The 15,946-nt window shown below is 36.0% G+C and overlaps 1 protein-coding gene across 1 annotated transcript; it reads right to left on the bottom strand.

The window, feature by feature from the left end:
- Window positions 1-605: 605 nt before the first annotated feature.
- Window positions 606-3,522, bottom strand: LOC122013554 (zinc finger MYM-type protein 1-like). Its single transcript, XM_042569818.1, has 2 exons — window positions 3,411-3,522; window positions 606-1,447 (listed from the first exon to the last, which is right to left on the bottom strand). The coding sequence occupies exons 1-2, from the start codon at window positions 3,520-3,522 to the stop codon at window positions 606-608; spliced, it is 954 nt and encodes a 317-aa protein (XP_042425752.1).
- Between the last annotated feature and the right edge of the window lie 12,424 nt (window positions 3,523-15,946).

Genomic DNA, 15,946 nt, shown 5'->3' with positions numbered 1-15,946 from the left:
TAAATATGTTACTGTTTAAAGGAATTTAATTGATGGTAAACAAAAAAATAATTATGAAGTTACCTCACAAAAGATTTCAACATGGTAGTAGTGATAAAAATTAATATTTTTTCCATCTCTCTTCAAACGACTGCGACTGTTGATGTTATTTGTCATATTATTTATTTCAATGGAATGAGTGTTACAAAACTTCTTCACATCCTCAAGTAAAATACCCCATCCAGAATCTCTCAACTTTTGCAATTTGCATTTCACATTATTGATCAACACACATCACATTCACAATATTTTGATCTTTCTCTTGTAGAACGATTGACAAATGATTTGTGATTGCCAATATACGTTTCATCAATAGTAGAATAAACACAAATTCATACCTCTCCATTCTTTCAACCAAAGTTCTACTTAAACCCTTAGAAGAACAATCACCATCATCAATCAAATTTTGAAGAACCTCTATAACAGATGGCCACATTTGTTCAATATGACATAAAGTTGAATGATGAGACCCCCATCGTGTATCTCCAGGTCTAGCTAGACTAGCTTCTTGGTTTAGTCCTCTACCAAAACTAATCTCTCCTCTTTCAAGAAGTTTAACTTTTCTATCATGTTAAAGTTATCGAAGTTTGTCGGCCCTTTTTGCAAGATGATGCAGGTGTGTTCACAATCGAACCAACAATCCACATGAAATCACAAATATATTGATTTGCTTGAGCAATAGCTACAACCACTAGCTGGAGTTGATAAGCAAAACAATGAACATACAATGCATACGGATTTTCTTTCATTATCAATGACTTTAAGCCATTAAATTCTCCAGACATATTTGAAGCACCATCATATCCTTGACCCCTCAATCTCGCCACTGACAAACCATACTTAGCAAATAAAGAGTCGATTGCCTCCTTCAAACAAGCAGCTGTAGTTATTGCAACATGAACTACAACCATAAATCGTTCAATCACCTCTCCATGTTTGTTCGCATATCTAATAACAACTATCATTTGCTCTTTCACTGAACAATCATGAGCCTCATCAAGTAGTAAAGTGAACCACCTATCTCCAAGATCAGCTAGAATAGCATTTGTGGTCTCAACTGCACAAGCATTCACTAGTTGCTTTAGAATTTTTGGGGCAATCATTTGATTATTTCCAGGTGCATTCATTCCAACAACTGCCACAACTTCTGGGCACTTTGAGCTATACCATTTGAGCAATTCTAAAAAAATTCCTCTATTGGATGATGTCAAAGACTCATCATGTCCCCGAAAAGGCAATCCTTGTAACAACAAAAATTGAATTACTTTTAAAATGGAAGTCAAGCGTTTGCGATAAGCAACTTCAAGCTCATGCTTCCCCGATGAAAATGAATACTCCACACTTTGTCTTTGATTCTTGAAACCCTCAAACTGTATTCTTGCCTCATTGTGTGCACTATCAACTCCACCTACATGCTCATTGAATTTTTCAATTGCTTATTTCCAATTTATGAAACCAGATCTCGTAAACACATCATCTCCTCCAAACCCTATATTACTAGGTCTAAAAAGATAACACCAGAAACAAAAGGTTGCATCCTTTGAAACACTATACTCCAACCAATCACGGTCTTTAAACCAAACCTCTCTGAAACATCTATTGTCTTTACCCATTTTTTTCTTGGGAAATTATGGCCTCGAGGTTGACAAGGGCCTATAGCAACATATTCTTTTCGAGTACGATCTCTAGCACCAACATCATACTCTTCAATCAATTTTCATAAACCAGGATCAGCAACAATTTCTACTTCACTACTCAGATTTTCAATATTTTCAAATAAAATTTACGCAGGAGGAGGAGGAGGTGGTGGTGGTTGTGGTGCAGGAGTAGACTCTTCATCCGGAACAATAGACGATTTAATTGAACTCCTAAGCCTCTTTGCAAAATATTTCAACATTTTCTACAAATTATAATGTATGGGGAAAAATTATCAACATAAAGTAATGTGAACAATTCAACAATAACACAATTAAATTATTTAACATCATTCGTCACACAATTCTTTTAAAAAAATAAAATTAATTTAGCATAATTATTAATATTCACAAATTACAATTAACTAACAACTAATAAAAAACTAATTACATATTCGGAGTTTATACAAAAACTAAATTACAAATTATCCAACCATTAAATATACAAAATCTAAATTTTCAATTATCCAACAATCAAATATACAAAAGCAACTAAACATTTAAACAATCAAAATTTTTAATTGTTAATTGTATCATACATTGTAATCAAGAAACAATCAAATAATTATTAAAAAAATAAAATAAAATAAAACCCACTTACCTCAGTTACCTAAAGGTTGAAGACTTCACCTTTGGGCTTTGGCGCTTTGCCGCTTTGATCGGCACTCGGCAGAGAGAAAAAAAACCTTTGGACGCAAGGCTTTGCCACTTTGGTCGACGCTCGGTAGAGAGAAAAAAACCTTTGGACGTAGGGCTTTGCCGCTTTGGTCGGCGCTCGACAGAGAGAAAAAACAAAGGGCAAGATCACAAAGTTTTGTGAGCGGTGGAAACCAAAAACGGAGGAGAGATAAATAAAAATATAAAAAATAAACCTTTATATATGGAAACGTGTCAACGTGGTTCACAATTAAAAAAATGAACCGGTCTTCGTCTCTTCGTTTTCTCCACTTACCGCTCATCGGCTTGTGTTTTTTCTCCTGCTGCTGCGAGTGCATGTGAAGAGTTTCTTACCGCCCCAATTTTTTTTTGTTCTGCCGGCAAGGGGGGGCGGTTGACCGCCGACGTCGCCCCCCGGTACATCCGCCCCTACTTGTTGCCGTGACCACCATAATGGAGAAAAACTCTCCCTTGTGAGTTTCTCTTCTTTTTCCTCTTGATCTCTCTTCTTCGCTTATGGCTAGTAACTTCTGAAGAAGAAACTTGTACTCAAGGAGTTGTCTTGAGAAGGTTTGAGTAGATACGAATAGAGGTGAGATTCGACAACATCACTACAGTTGATGCCCTTCTCGTTATAGGTCATCTTTAAGATATACATAGCGTAAATTTACTTCCCATAAAATTTTAATTATGCGATCATTTTTGGCATGTTGTATCCTTGTATGTGTGTGGTATGTGTGATGTAATAATTAGAAATTATTATTATTTTATTTTTCACTGCACATGTTTACAAAACGTGTTCTAGCACGCACCCACATCGGGCATATCCCAACAGGGAATTGATTGGAATATAAGCTATATGTATATATTATCTCTCTCGATCACTCTCCTTCTTCTCTTCGCTGTCGCCAATTCATTTCTCTCCGAGCTGACGTTGCCCTTCGTGTGAGGCCAGGACGATGACGCCATCGGCCGGGTGAGAACTGTTATCGCCTCTTCATCCGAGCCTAACCCAATCACCATCTCCTAATCCCATCTCTGGCAGCATGACATCACCGACCAATTCCCACTGCCACCACCAGTGATTGACCAACTGCCTATGAACAACCACAGATCTATCTCCCCTCTTCATCGTTGCTTCGTCACATCGTGTGAGGCTAGCCTAGCAATGCCACTTCCCTAGCCACCACAGTGGTGCGACATGCCTCGACTCTTAGCAGCCACGACAACCGTCGTGATATGCCCCTACCTCGGTAGGTGTCATTTGGTCTAATTAGTTGTAGCTGTCAGCCCTCCATCACCTACACTATTACAGTATACTACCAGAAGAGAAGCCGTAGGGTAATATATTTCTTTACCCTATTAGTTCTATTCATTCAGTTTTGTTTATGTTACAATCAGATTTGAGGAATATTATGAAGGAGTTAGATTCATTGATTGATTAAACCTAGGTTTAATTAAGTGGTTATTAATCAATTTGAGTTAATTAATAGGTAGATTGATTCAAATAGGATTTCTAAATTTAATCATTTGGATGGATTATATTAGGGTTATAGATGAGTTAGATCAAATTTAATCAAGGAATTGGGATTAATTGAAGCTAATCATTAATTAGGGATTAATTAATGATAGTTCAATTAAGATTTTTCCTAATTAGGTTAGGATTTAGTTTAACTAATCGTTGCATATGTGGTTAGCTAAATTGTACATTTCAATACAGGACTCTGATTGAGATGAGCATCTCAACGTGAGAGTTATATAGCATGAGCTACATTTGAGGTGGGTAGTTCTTGCTTGCTAGTGCATGACTCTATTATTTACATTGCTTGTGTAGTAGTTGTTTGTACTTTGATATCTACTCTATGTTACTTCTTGAGCTTGACCTTTTATTACTTGATTTTGTATTTTGATATATTTTGATATCTATGCAGTCTAAATTATTATTCCTTCTTAGGTTGGCTATACATGTAGGATATTTCCAGACCATAGTGTAGTTGTGGACAGATGCTCGAGCATTTATACCATACTATATGGTTATATACATAGGCTCATGCCTATACATATTAGATATTATACTATAGCAAGTGGTAAATGCTGGACCCCTGGCGGCCGGCTAGAAGAGGGTGATAGCCCTGCAAATAAAAATGAACCTTCCTCAAATTTTACAGATTTATTAAAACTGACACTTACATAAAAAGAAATAGTAAGTAAACTAAAGACAGAGGCACAAAAGGAATTACTTGATTTGCAATCAGAGGATTATTAATCCAAGGCAATTAGAGCACACTATCAAAGTCTCATTCAGGTGGAGAAGCCTCTTACAGCTTTGACAACTCAAGCAATAGTGGAACAGACAAAGAAATTGTTTACAAGTCATGTTCTTCAACTACTAGGATCAGGACTATATTTATAGTCCTAATCAGGCTGCCTGAAAGGGTTCCAAGCGCTTGGACGTAGATAGAATTTTATCCTCATTGAATTGGATTGTGACAGCACGTGCTTCGATAATATTTTTGGTCAGGGAACCAGGAAGGGTTCCGAGTGCCAGGACTGGGTCTACACAACCCCCGCTGGGTGAGGCGCCCAGGTGATCGATGCGCCCAGACACAAAAGTCAACCTCTTGTTGACTTTTTGGTTCAGAGCTTTCGCTCTGGTTCTGCTCGCTTAGGTCTAAGTCTTCCACTCTGGCTCTGCTCGCTTGGGTGACTTCGACCATTCTGAATAGGGCTCACCCGAACTCATTTTTCGATTTTCTCGAGTAACCTTCTGCTTTGGCTTTTCATCCCTCAGAACAGCTGCTCGCTTCCTTCTTGTCCGCTAGCGTACTCCGCTCGCTTGGGTGATTTCGGCCACCCGAACATATTTTTTGACCCTCTCGAGCAACCTTCTGCTTTGGCTTCTCGTCCCTTAGAAACGTCGTGCGCCTCCTTCTCATCCGCTAGCGTACTCTTCCGCATCACTTCATCCCTTGGGCGCACCGATCTCGTCGACTCTCTCTCATGTCGTCCTTCTCGCTAGCTGAGTCATTCGCTCGACTTCCTGTGCTCCTAAGTTCCCAAACATTTAGACACAGGGCATCAAAACATAACAGTACCTAACTTGACTTGGTTGATCACATCAAAACTACCACGGGGTACTTACAATTTGCTCCTTTTTTGATATGAGCAACCCCAAGTTAAGTTAGGATAAACCTTAAACAAATAACAGTTATAAAATTGTAAGTACATGATTTTCAAAAAAAATGTAGCCTCCCCCTTGACTTAATCTTTAATTCTCCCCCTTTGATCACATTAAAATGGGGTAATCTATGCAAATAACTGAAAATAAATTGAAACAAAGTCTAAGGGATAAAATATAGTGACTATCATAAAAAAAAATCAAGAAGTTTATGTTTTGAAGATCTTGATTTATAATAACACTTTTGAAAGAAATTATTTTTAATTGTTCAAAAAATTCTGAGAATTTAAAAATCAGAGAAATATCCAAAAGCTGTGATAAAATTTTTACGAAAGATTGAATTGATTTTAAGCAATAATAAAATATTTTCTACAAAAGGTTGTATTAAAAAAATTTAAAGATAATTTCTAGACTCAAGGAAATCGTGGAAAAGTTTCTAAAAATGAAATAGAGCATGCATTTTTACAGAAACATTATTTTTCAAAATTTGAACAAAAATCAAATTTTTAACATTTAAAATATGATAAAAAATCATAGAAAAATAATACAATGGTCAATAAATTTTTAAAAAAATATTTTCTTTAATCAATAATATGAGAAGAATTTTTTAGAAAAGTAAAGTTTGCAAAAAAATACCTCTTTGAACCAATTTTAAATTGAAAAAAATATGATTTTTGTGAGAAAAATTCATAAAAAAATATAATGAATAGAAAATTCTAAAAAAAAGTTCCATTGAGAAGAGATGAAATTATCTTTCTCAGAAAAATTAAATTCTAATTAATTTATAACATAAATTATGTAAAGAAATTTATTTGAAAACATTAGAAAATAAAAACTTTAATTTAGTTAAAAATTAGGGCATGCGAAAAAAATTTAATTTAAGTACGATTTTGGTATCCAATATAAATTATATCCAACAGGATTAATCAAAATTTCTTAGAGATATTTTTTTGATAATAATTTTCTAATTTGACCCTAATGATATCTAAATTGCTAATTTAGTCTATTATTATTTCGAGCTTGTTGAACATATGAGCATGCAAGATTTTTTATTCCTATTTCTAATTTTTTATTTTCTATTTTTATCTTGTCAAAATCCTCTAATACATTGCTAAAGTTCCTTTTAACTTATTATTTTCTTTTAATAATTTTTTATTTTCTATTTCTAATTTGCAAGAACTCTTCAACAACATTTTTATAAATTTAACCAATTTATCCGGAGATAGAGATCGTACCTGACTTACCTTGTTGATTTATGAATCTGATACTCCCCTTGTAGAGCTGCTTTCTTCTGATGTTCCTTTCCCTTCATCGCTGCTTTCTTCTGAAGACTCTCCTCATTCATTAATGCTCATCTCGGATGAGCTTTCATTATCTTTAGGTAGGTATTCGGCTATAAGAGTTGTTTTGGTAACTTCCTCGATCTCGAATTCTTCTGACGATGACTTGGTGTCCATCGAGGAGTTGGATTTGACTTCTTTCGGTTCTTCGTAGAGTTTCAAGAACTTTTCCCAGAGTTCTTATGCACTTTTGTATTTGCCGATTCTATCGAGATCCTGAGCAGGCAGAATGCTCAGAAGTTGGAACTCAGCCTTATCATTTGCCATAAAATCATTGCGTTGCTTCTCAGTCCGTCGATGCTCCTCAAGTTCTTTTCCTTCTTTGCTTTTGGGCATATCAAAACTATACTTAATTGTTAGTAAAATATTGAAATTGGTTATAAAGTATACCTCTATTTGATGTCTCCAAAACGCGAACTCCCCCTCGAATACTGGAGGGCAGATGCTAGCTTTGGCCATTTCTTGTGCTTCAGTTGACGATTAGTCCTTCTAAAGCGACCTTGCTTTGATACCAATTATTGGATCCCCTAGTGATCGGTTAAAGGGGGGTGAATAGCCCTACAAATAAAAATAAACCTTCCTCGAACTTTATAGCTTTATTAAAACTGGCAGTTACATAAAAAGAAAGTAAGTAAACTAAAGACAGAGACACAAAAGGAATTACTTGATTTACAATCAAATGATTGCTAATCCAAGGCAATTAGAGCTCATTATCAAAGTCTCCTTTAGGCAAAGAAACCTCTTACAGCATTGGCAGCTCAAGCAGTAATAGAACAGATAAAGGAATTATTTACAAGTATTGTTCTTCAACTACTGGGATCAGGGTTGTATTTATAGCCCTAATCGAGATGCTTGGAAGGGTTCTAGGCGCTTAGATGTGGATAGAATTTTATCCTCGTCGTACTGGATCACGACAGCGAGTGTTTCAATAACATTACTAGTCCAGGCTCCCGGAAGGGTTTCGAGTGCCCAGATTGGGTCGACACATCCCTCGCTAGTTGAGGTGCCCAGGTGATTCGAGCACCCGGACCCAAAAGTCAACCTCCTATTGACTTTTTAATCCGAGTGTTCCGCTCCGGCTCCGCTCGCTTGGGTGATTTTGGCTATCCAGAATAGGACTCACCCGAACTCATTTTCCGGGCTTCTCGAGCAGCCTTCCGCTCCGGTTACTTATCCCTCGGAATCACCACGCGCTTCCTTCTTGTCCGCCAGCGTACTCCGCTCACTTGGGTGATTTTGGTCATCCGGAATAGGGCTCACCTGAATCTATTTTCCATCCTTCTTGAGCAACCTTCCGTTCTGACTTCTCGTCCCTCAGAAATGTTGCGCACCTCCTCGTCTATCAGCATATTCTTCCGCAGTAACTCGTCCCTCAGACGCACCGAGCTCGTTGAGTCTCTCTCGTGCCATCCTTCTCGCTAGTTGCATCTTTCACTCAACTTCCTATGCTCTTAAGTTCCTGCACACTTAGACACAGGGTGTCAAAACATAACAGGACCTAACTTGACTTGCTTGATCACATCAAAACTACCACATGATACTTATAGTAAAGTATTCTACTAGGTTATTTGTTTTGGATTACCATATGAGACTACTTGATTATTGAAGGATCATTGAGGGCGAGAGGGGGGGAGGTGAATCTCGTCCTTTTAAAACTTTCTTTTTTTTAGTTAAAACTCGAGTGTATAGCGGAAATAAAATAAAGAGTAATAAGACAAGAAACAAATCTTTTACTTAGTTCGGAGCCTTCGAGGACTCCTACTCTAAGACCCACAATCATCGACTACACTCATTGGGAAATCCACTATATGAGAAAATAATATTACAAATTGAATACAAAATGTAAGTAAATAAATGTACCGACACGAATAAGTATAAGAGAAAGTGTAGGTTGTCAGAGACTTGATGACGTCGTAGTAGTAGCAACTTGCACCAACATAGAAGAAGAGCAGTAGAAAATCAGATGACAGAGAGTTCTACATGACTTAGAGCTTGAGGGATTCTTTAATAGGTCTTTTTCCATTAATTGATAAAATGTTTCGTCGATTGAACCTATCTGTCGACTGATAAACTTATCCGTCGACTAATCACTGCGTCCTTCCCTGTTTGTTGTGGTCTGATATGTAAAATCATGAAAATCCCATTGTTCCATCGACTGATCCACCTGATCTGTCAATAGAACCTCTGGATTTCCTTTCCTGCACTTTGATCTAATCATTTTGCAGTTCCCAACTTTTATCCATCGATTGATCCACCTGATCCGTTGATGAAACCTTTGAATCTCCTTTCCTGCGCTTCGACCCGATCATTTTTCACTTTCCAATGTAACTTTTATCCATCGACTGATCCCTTTGATCAGTGGATAGATCCTTTCAGTCAATTGATAAAATGTAGATTTCTAAATTATAGATCTCGAAGTTTTGCACACGTGGCCGCTGATAGAGCCTGATTCCAAGTCTTGAGTAAAAAGTTACGATCCTTTGAAATTCAAAGGGTCATATGATCTTGCAAAATAGTGTTAGACAACAACACAATATTTTTCTTGCAAAATAGAGTTAGAACAAATATAGTATGCAATATGAAGATAGCAAGGGATGTCTTAATCTCAACTTAAAAACCTCTATTGGTTTCTTCAATTTGATCAGTACCTAAGGTTTATCCTAAATGGGTCACGACCTCATTTCACTATCTCTAGTAACTTACCTCAACTCACCTACCAAACATTTGATCCTCCAGATCTGTTTGAACTTTCTCTACTCAGTGTCTGATCGCCTAATCTACTAAGACTTTTTCTGCAATACTAAATTAGCATAATAGCAATAATAATAATGTAAAATAGTGTTGGTAAAATTATACTTAGGTTTACCAAAATCAGCTGGTTCAGTCAACCACGCGTGGTCGACCGGAAATCATTTGGTCACACATGCTTGTAGTTCACTCCTCCAAGGCTTCTTATTACCTAAGGTTATCTCCCCCTAATATTTTCTATTGTCTGTCTTCACTCACCAGGACTTTCACCACCTAGCTTTACTCACTAAAACTTTCACCACCTAACTTCATTCACTAGGACTTTCACCACCTAGATTCAGTCACTTAACTAGGTTAACCTTGACCAAAATCCATTAAACATGTTTGTCATATATTAAAACCCTGGAGGTTGATTGCATCAACAATTATGACCTCGCTATTTTAGTTATTTATGATGATACCATGGAGTTAGTTGAGATGTTACCACTAGATAACTAGTGTTCTCTTAATGAGATTGGTTGATTGTTTTACTTACTGTTGTTATACTTTGTATATGCTAGTGAGATCATACCATAGTGTAGCTAGCAGAGTTCACTCTTGAATATGATTGCCACTACTATTTATTATTTTTGGTTTGTACACTTATACCTCCTTTTTGTCCATGAGACTATTCGTGGTTGAGTGTTCTTCCATAGATAGTGATTGTTTACATATCCTATCTTTCCACGGGACCATTCATGGTAAAGCGTTCTCCCACAGATAATGACTATTTACATATCCTGAATGCCCATGGGACCATTCATGATAGAGCGTCCTCCTACAGTCAGTGATTGGGAAGCTATATAGCTATCTCACCCTGTCCGCCTATGAGACTATCCATGGTAGAACATTCTCTTGTGGATAGTGACTAGTTATATAACCTGACTACCCATGAGGTATATTCGTTGTATTATGTTGTGCTAGTTAAGACTTGTCATATACTTGTTATATGATGGTTATGTATTTGGTTATGCAGGTTTGGATGCCTTGTATATACTCCTGGTCTATTGATTATACCTGATTGAGCAGATTAGTAGAGTGTTATATTATTGTTATGCTTTTGGGTAGTAGATTATTATATTGACGCTCTTACTTTTTAGTAAGTATTTTACTTGAAACTGCATCTTTTGATATCCTTATATATAATATCATGCACTATCTTCTTATATTCACTGAGTTGTTGTACTCACTACCACTTACTTTTCCTTTGACTTTTAGGTTAGCTGATAGAGGATGTGTTGTGTTGCTTAGACATCCTGACTACCAGTTCCACATTACACTCGAGATCATATTTCCCACATTATGTCTTATTGTTTAGTTTTTGCATTTGGTTTTGTTCATGGATTTTAATCTTGTGGTGTATTTATATTTAGTTGTGATATTTGTTGTGTTAAGTCATGTCGGCACACAGTCATTTTTAGCTTTCATGTTGTGAGTGGAATGTGTAAATCCCTCTTTGGCTATGTTTTATATCTTCCATCGTGCTTTTAGGTCCATGTTGTAGACTCATATCATGTTGCATCGTATATTGTCACTAGGGGGTACCGTTCATTCTGTGGGACAAGTATACCTCCAAGGCATGCCACTGATAGCTTCTACAGTACAAAGAAATTAGTGAGGAGTTTAGATTTGCTTATAGAAAAGATTAATTATTGTATAAACAACTGCATAATATTTTAGAATAATGACAATGAACTTATTGAATGCAGAATCTATATTCACCCTTATTATAAGCATAGTAGTCGCATATCAGGGAGGAAGAAGAAAAAGATTGTATAAAAGTTATATATTACTTTCCATTAACTGCTAGATTTCAATGCTTGTATGCATCTGCTGCAACAGCAAGCTATATGAGGTGACATCATGAATATGCACACAAAAGAGGTATGTGTCCTCCTTATGACTCCCCTGCATGGAAACATCCTTTACAATGGAATCACGTAATGGAAGACTAGACTTTCTACAGTTAGATTTCAGTTATTTGGTCAGCCAGGACAATAATATTTATCTTGGCCAGTTATATTAACACAGTATAACTTACCTCCATGCATGGATGTGCATGAAAGATGAATTCATATTTCTTATGTACTTATTCCAAGTCCAAGGAACCGAAAGAGAAGATATATGTTTTCTTGCAACCTCTGATTGTCGAGCTTAATGAATTATGAAATGTAGGCTCAGAAACTTATGATATTACAAGTAAAACTAATTTTACATTTCATGTTATCCTATTATGAACAATCAATGATTTTTCATCATACTCAATGTTGTCATGATGGAGCACGACTGGTAAATTACCATGCTCACATTACATAATAGAGTCTAATATATTTTTATTACCTTACAGTGGGAAGGTATCTTGGTTTGATAATCACCATAAATATTTACCAGTTGAATACCCTTTTAGGCGAAATAAGAAAATTTTCATTAAGAATGTTGTAGTAAAAAAACTTCTATAAACAATCAAGTCAGGTGAAGTCATTAACAAAATAGACAACTATGTATTCTTACTAGTATCTCAGTCTAATTATGATTAGATAAATAAATATATTGTTAGGCAGTGCAAGTGTGGTTAGAAGAAAAGAATCGTTTTCTAGGAGCTGACATATTGAAAGTATCTGCTTATTTGACATAATTTATATGTGATGCATGTTGAAAAAAAATTATTCGAAAATATTTTCAACACTGTGATGAATGTGCCTGAAAGAACTAAAGACACTATAAAATCATGTAAAAAATTAAAAGAACTAGTCAGTAGACCAAAGTTGCATCAGGATTAAACAACCAATAAATTTTCAAAGACTTGTTATACATTAAAAAAAATGGTAAGAAAACTTTATATAGTTGATTGAAAGAAATCAACTATATAATGAACATGGTTCGATGTGTGGATATGAACATGTCAAAGATGTATGGAATGAAGAGTCATGACTATCATGTATTTATGCAAAGAATTATTCTAGTAATTTTTCATGACTTACTTCCTCAAAATGTTTGGTAAACACTTACAGAATTTAGTCTATTTTTCAGAGATTTGGCAATGAGGTGTACTATGATGGCTGATATGCTTCAGCTAGAAATAGATATTCTTCTCATACTATGTAATTGAGTGCATTTTCCCATCCAATTTTTTTGATTCAATGGAATATCTATCAGTTCACATACCTTACAAGGAATAACTAACCGGTCTTGTGCAGTACAAATATATGTATCCATTTGAATGGTTTGAGAAAATTAAATAATAATATTTGTAACACAGAAATACCGATAGTGTCCTCAAAATTTTGAAGATACCAAGCCAATAGACTCATAAATGTCTTCTATTTTCAACTTTCCTTGTAACCAAATGGGTGTATCTATTTCTAGATGGTTAACTCAACAAAAATATTATACTGCAAAAACATATAAACTCCTAAATTGTGATGAGGTCAAACCCTACATAAAGTGAGTTAACTTCTTTAATCAAATATTCATCCCATTATGTTTGTTTGCTATCCCAATTATCTTAAAATTATCTTCCATGACAGCTTGTACGTATAACAACTACAACTACAAGAATCCATCAATGGATGTAAGTGAGATAGTTGAAAATTCAGAGATGAAATTTACATTATAGTTTCAAATCTATGTAAGTTAGAGAATAATTTAAATTTCATACATTTGTATCAAATTCCCACTTAATTTATATCATAACTACTTTTATAAGTGAACGATCGTAGAATATTAAATGTGCAAGATTCCAGAATATTCAATCTTGTATCTGGACCTCTCCGTAAGATACTATTATACTCTTGTTACTATGTAATGACTTCAAATTCCACGTTATACAACGGGATTCACATAGACTAACCTTCAATTTTGGTGTTTATGTAAAAGGATCTATTAACAATAATAATTTTGAATTTGATATTACTGGAGACTTGAAGAAATCATAAAGGTTGAATATCCTACCTTACCTATAAAAAGGCGTGTGTTATTCAAATGTTTTTGTCATGATCTAACTCCAAGAATAGGTACTAGAATCCATTCAAACTATAATTTAGTTGAGATTAATGTAAACAAAAATTTCAACAAGTATGAACCTTTCATTTTCGTAATACAAACGAGTCAAATTTTTTTTTCTCTTGAATATTAGATGAAGAGATGGCAGGAAAATTCAACAATAGCTTGAGCCAACAGAAACACTAAGCTGGCTAGCCCTAGTACCGGATCCACAAAGCATATAGCTGGATCCTGATCGATCGTTGAACATGCCTTAGATTTGGTGAGTTTACAATTACTATATTTATATAAGAATGATGTAATTATCAATGAATTCTAATATTTTGATTTAATTACATTCTTTAATATCGAGAAAAGTAAGCTATAGTGACCCCCTAGGGAGGTATTTACCAAGATACACAAGTCAAAGGATGACGCAATTGTCAATTTTCGATCGTTAGTGATCCTGTCTAAAAACTATAGAGAAGGTGTGTTGGGCACGGTGGATTGGTTGTTGACTGAGAGAAGACTTTTTTTCTCCACAGAGAGGCTTCCTCTCGATCCTATGCACACGAAGACGAGTCAACAAAATGTCAACGCCTAAAAACCAGGGGGAGTCCCTGGTGAAGATCCTCCGACGCTTAAGTCAGTATAGTTCTGGATGAGTGAATGAAGAACATTAAAGAACGTGCACTCGAGAATAAGCTTTTTTCAGATGTTCAGATAACGTATCTTACCAATAGAGAGAACCCTCTTTATATATCACCTCTCATAACCTCCGAAATCATGAGGTGACGAAGAATGTCAGAGGTTGTTGGACAATGGAAAGTGTACAATATAGGCAATGTACTATAATTGTTTGAGGAATCTTCCATTTACTCATATATGTACCCTTTTTATCATTTATAGCCTATGCCATTGCTGAGGCCATTGAAAGAATATGTTGTTATAATTGGTCGGCTAATGAGAGACACAATAATCCTTAAGAAGATTCTAGCAGAATATTCTTTGACATGTGGTTGCTATTCTGACAGGTTGTTAGGATTCTCTTCTCATGTTATCAACTAAGTATATCCCAGTCAGTCCATGAGGTCGACTGTTTTTATGCCTGTCCTTGCATTAAGTTGCTTAGTTATATTCTATAAAGTCTTCTCATGTTGCAGGTTGAGTATATCCCGACCGGCCCATAAGACCGGCTGTCTTTATGCTTGTCCTTGTATTAAGTTGCTCAGTTATGTTCCGCATAGTCTGCTCATGTTGTCGGCTGAATATATCCCAGCTGACACTTAAGACCGATCGTCTTTATGCCTATCCTTGCATTAAGCTGCTCAGTTATATTCTGCACAATATTAGCTATCTGTTGGACAAATAATATGATGCATTGGACATCCTAAAAATCTATTCAAGAAATCGTATAACAAACTGTGCATGCTGAAAATCCATTTAGGCATCAATATGAAGCCGAGTGCCTTAGGCTTGGCCAACCTTTTATCTAGCTGGACCTGCATAGAGATTTATGAGGCTAAGCGCCTTAAGTCCGGCCAACCTTTATTTGGCCGGGAATGCATAAAGAGATTTGTGAGAGTTGGGGAGACCAACCATTATTCTAACCAGACCTCTGGCTAATCGATTGCGAGATGAGTCAAACATTCCATCTGGCCTATAAGGTCGACCGTCTTTAAACTAGGTTGGGCGTACTATCTTTTCAATTTAAAAGTAAAGTACTAAACCCCTTATATTCGACCGGTGTAAGGGTCGGTTGGCCTTCTCCTGAACGACTTACAATTTGGTTAGGCTGGACTTGAAAGCCTTAGCGCTGGACAAACAATAACGCCAGGTGGGGAATGCTCTCTTCCCTTGATTTTCATTGCCACGTCACTTTAGCTTTGATCGCCACATCACCTTGACCTTGACTGCCACGTCATCTTCTAGGTCTACTCGTTATAACCCGTATTAGTCAGCATTAGACGTAAGACTATAAACTTGAATATATTTAACTATTAGTAATGATTAGCTTTTTTAATAAATATCTTATATGAATATTTTTTAATGTAAATAAGAAGAAATCATTGCTAGGGTTACGCAAACGTCTCAACCTTCTACAAAGGGAGGTGAAATGCAGACTCTATCCATTGACCAGATAAATGAGATTTATTATGATCTGATCGGTGGAAGGAAAAAAACCTCCACCCTCTACGATCTTGGATCTCAGGCAAGATTCGTATATAATCGGGTAATGACTCCTAGGGTCAGTGGTCGTCCCAACGAAT

Source organism: Zingiber officinale, chromosome 8B (genome assembly GCF_018446385.1).
Source record: "Zingiber officinale cultivar Zhangliang chromosome 8B, Zo_v1.1, whole genome shotgun sequence".
NCBI classification, from domain to species: Eukaryota; Viridiplantae; Streptophyta; class Magnoliopsida; order Zingiberales; family Zingiberaceae; genus Zingiber; species Zingiber officinale.
Note: the sequence above shows the minus strand (reverse complement) of the source record. Positions and strands in the feature narration are given on the sequence as shown.

Excerpts from the sequence above, each read along its gene's own strand:
- LOC122013554 (XM_042569818.1), bottom strand. The coding sequence starts at position 3,522 with ATGAAGAGGGGAGATAGATCTGTGGTTGTTCATAGGCAGTTGGTCAAT. Across the intron at positions 1,448-3,410 it reads AGAGATGGGATTAGGAGATG|GTGGAGTTGATAGTGCACAC; the intron begins GTGATTGGGTTA and ends ATGAGCATGTAG.